This window comes from Adiantum capillus-veneris, unplaced genomic scaffold (assembly GCF_014529385.1).
Source record: "Adiantum capillus-veneris isolate H3 unplaced genomic scaffold, ASM1452938v2 Hic_scaffold_770, whole genome shotgun sequence".
Taxonomy (NCBI): Eukaryota; Viridiplantae; Streptophyta; class Polypodiopsida; order Polypodiales; family Pteridaceae; genus Adiantum; species Adiantum capillus-veneris.
This window is the reverse complement of record NW_028221763.1, coordinates 37,489-41,232: the sequence shown is the minus strand read 5'-3', so window position 1 is coordinate 41,232 and position 3,744 is coordinate 37,489. Positions and strand designations below refer to the sequence as shown.

The 3,744-nt window shown below is 41.6% G+C and overlaps 1 protein-coding gene across 1 annotated transcript; it reads right to left on the bottom strand.

Annotated features, from left to right (window-relative positions):
• Nucleotides 1-2,594: 2,594 nt before the first annotated feature.
• LOC147416604 (uncharacterized) lies at nucleotides 2,595-3,272 on the bottom strand. Its single transcript, XM_086508228.1, has one exon. The coding sequence runs from the start codon at nucleotides 3,270-3,272 to the stop codon at nucleotides 2,595-2,597; it is 678 nt and encodes a 225-aa protein (XP_086364354.1).
• Between the last annotated feature and the right edge of the window lie 472 nt (nucleotides 3,273-3,744).

Sequence of the window (3,744 nt, the reverse complement as noted above, 5' to 3'; positions counted from 1 at the left end):
TTGTTGCAACTCAAAACATAAACAGAAACAAGGATAATAAATATTTCTATCTGAAAAAGAATATTAATTAAACAGAGCTTCCCAATAAAAATAATTAATTAATTATGTCAAGTCAAATAAATCGAGAAAAATTCGTTCACGTGGGGGAAAACGCGGAGTTCAAAAGGGAGTCATTCATATACAGGCGAGTTTCAATAACACTATCATTACCGTCACAGACGTCCGGGGACAGGTAATTATTTGGTCTTCCGCCGGTGCCTGTGGATTTAAGGGAACACGCAAAAGCACGCCATTTGCTGCGCAAGCTGCGGCTGAGAATGCAATTAAAGCATCAGTGGATCGGGGTATGAAACAAGCAGAAGTTATGATGAGCGGGCCCGGACCGGGGAGAGACACCGCTTTGCGAGCTATTCGCAGAAGCGGCATAATCCTCAGTTTCATACGTGACGTGACTCCTATGCCGTATAATGGTTGTAGACCCCCCAGAAAGAGACGCGTCTAACTAGTGATTAGTCACATCAAAAGGAGAGAAAAAAAAAATTACGTATGCGCACGCAAAAACGAGATGTCGACCTCTAAGCAGGCAATTCAGTGGAAATGCCTTGAATCCAAAATAGAAAGTAAGCGGCTTCATTATGGTCGTTTCCTTGTATCTCCCTTTAAAAGGGGTCAAGCCAGTATTGTAGGAATTGCCATGCGTAGAGCTTTGTCACAAGAGATTGAAGGGACAAGCATAACACGTGCAAGATTTTGCGGAGTCGTGCACGAGTATTCCACAATAACGGGTCTTCAAGAGACAATACATGATGCTTTAGTTAATCCGAAAGAGATTGTGCTTAGGGGCGATTCAAAAGAAGATATTCAAGAGGCGTTTTCATCTGTAACAGGTCCTAAAGAAGTAACTGCGGGCGATCCATCATTACCACCTGGCGTCGAAGCAATTGACAATTCGCAATATATAGCTACCATTACCCAACCAATATCTCTAACTATTGAATTAGAGATTGAAAAAGATTGCGGATATCGTATAGAAAATCTAGCGAAATCCGGAAAGGGACAATTTCCCATCGATGCTGTATTTATGCCTGTCCGAAACGTAAATTATAGCATCCATCTATTTGGAAGTGGTAGAGCGACGCAGGAAATCTCATTCATTGAAATATGGACTAATGGTAGTCCGACACCACACGAAGCACTTAGGAAAGCTTCTGAAAAACTCATGGACTTGCCAACCACCTTCTCGTATGTAAGGGGCGGAGACGTATCTCTCTTCGAAAATGGATTCTCTTGCTTCCTTTGCCTCCTTGAAAGTTTATAAAGGGTGATTCCCTTGCCTCTGCTTCCAAAGTAGCTTTTGCCTAAACATTTTTAGATTCCTTTGCCTTTTTTAGAGTTTCTAATGATTTTATGCCTTTGTTAGGCACATCTCTATGTTTATAAGCATAATAATAGAATAAAAAAGGCGTTCTTTAAAAAGATCTACTAAGAAGCAGAAACACACTACTGTAAGCACCAGATGAGTAATAAACAGTAATGAAACCCCCCTAACCTAAAAAAGTTAGTGGTTGGCTTGTTTTGTTTGCCCTAGCGACACCATTAAGAGGACTGGGTGATTGTGATTAGAGATCAATTCACTGTCGCTTCGAGTACACGACGAGGTTACGAAACCCGTCATGGCGATAACATGGTAATTTAGAAACAAGGCGTGTATGAGGAACTATCAATGTCTACGGTTTGCGTTGGGATTGCCCTTCGGCACTTCAGGGCTCAACCAATTAAACTCTCGGTGTCTACGGCGTTAGAATGAACTTCGTGCATCCATTTATTTCTACGGAATTACCAACGCTAGACTGGACGTATTCGACCATGCGCCCAGATTATGCAGGGAAAACCAGCGATACTTTTTAAGAGCAAAGGGTACAGGAACGTAGTGGCGTTCTCAACTCATTCCTCTGATCCCAGTATAAATTGGATCGGCGAGAAAGGTTAACCCAACCCTGCTTGACACTTTGTGCCCCTCGCTCCCTAGTCTTGGCATAGGATTTAAAACATCGAAAAGGTGGGCTATAGGAAAAAGCGTAGGGAACCGCTTACTTTAAATAAAACAAGAACTGAAAGAAAGAGGACTGAACATAATACCGGGTGGAAGATACATGCTTTACCTTGCAAGTTGTGAAAGCTTTCTTCTCAATAAGAGTGAGAGTTAGTGGTATATAGCTTTATCGAAGCCCGAAATGAAACGATGTTGCACTGAAGAGGACTCGAACCCCTAACTACCTGGTTCGAAGCCAGGGACTCTATCCAATTGAGCTATCGGTGCGGGGGGGTTGGGTCAAGGAAAGCCCAACCCTGGAAATGTTTTTTGCGTTATTTCAAAATGAGTTTACGTAATTAAAGAAAATTAACTCAATTAAAAGACAAAAAAGTCAATCTTTGTCGTTGATGATCTCTCGGTTGGTTACCGAATAATTTAACCATCCCTTCCCTAAAAGAAAGTAATTACTTGATATATGTAATCCGTAATATTCGGATTCAGTCGTCAGCTGTGGTTTTTACCCTCCCCAGGGTGTCCGCTCTGCCCGTGAGACGGTTTTTTAACCACGACGTCTACGTTTAAGTTTAAAGGCAGTCCCTTTACGAATCCGGCTTCTAAGCCTATGGAACTTAACGAAAATCTGGACAGCGTCCCTGGCTTTATTATGAACGGCTTGGATTTTATCCGCCTCCTCCTGCGAAACAGTTATTTCTGTTTCTGGATTCAGCGGCGGCATGTCTTGCTCAACAAAAACTACTTCTGGAGTCGAAGGCAAGAGCTCAAACAGGGCTTTATACATGTCAATCAAAGGTTGCGCCTGGGAGACTATTTGCGCGGCATAATGCGCTATCACTTCCTGGGAGAAGGGGACCTTCAAGAGGAGTTCTATGCCCTCTTCCGGGGACATGCTTAAAGGGAGAGATACCCCAGAGATGAGCATCAAGCCAGGAATAAGGTCCTTATGGAACGACGTGAACAGACGGGAGTTTGCCTCCTTAAACTGTACCGAAATCTGAGCCCATTCCTGCATTGTGGCTTCGCTGACTATGGAGGGGTTTAACTTGGCAGAGATAGAGTTTACTAGATTGTTTATTTGCGCAGGCTGCAGTTGTGAAACGAATTCATAACCGTTCTCAGCGCTGGGCAATCTGCCTTGTTGGCAGGTTTTTAGTATTTTATCACAATCTTGCCAAGTTTCAAATAAGATTGAACGGCAATCCTCCTCCTTTAGTTGCATAAACTGTGAATGTGAAGACGCTTGAGTTACTATTGAAGAACTACTAGCGCCCATATTCATACAGTATGCTGTTTCAGCAAACCCAAGCCCAATTAGATTTAATAAAATTAAAAAAAGAGCAACAAACAAGAATACCTTTCTCAACGAAAGAAAGGAGAGATATATGGTGAGGTTATTAAAAAGAAAGGAGAGATATATGTTGAGGTTCTTAGAAATAAAGGAGAGATATATGGTGAGGTTATTCAAAAGAAAGGAGAGATTTCTGGTGAGGTTATTCAAATTCAAAAGATTTCTTTTTTTAGTGAGGTTATTCATGTTTATCTTGTTTTCTTTTTTTAAGATACAAATAAGATTGAAAAAGCCATCGTCAAAGCAAACAAGGCAATAGCTTCTGTTAAGGCAAAGCCTAAAGTAACATAACCAAATGATTATTTAGCTAACGATAGATTTCACGCCACAGGGCTTGTCAAAG

What these genes read in the sequence shown, in the direction of transcription:
- LOC147416604 (XM_086508228.1), bottom strand. Translation starts at nt 3,272, where the DNA reads ATGCAACTAAAGGAGGAGGATTGCCGTTCAATCTTATTTGAAACTTGG.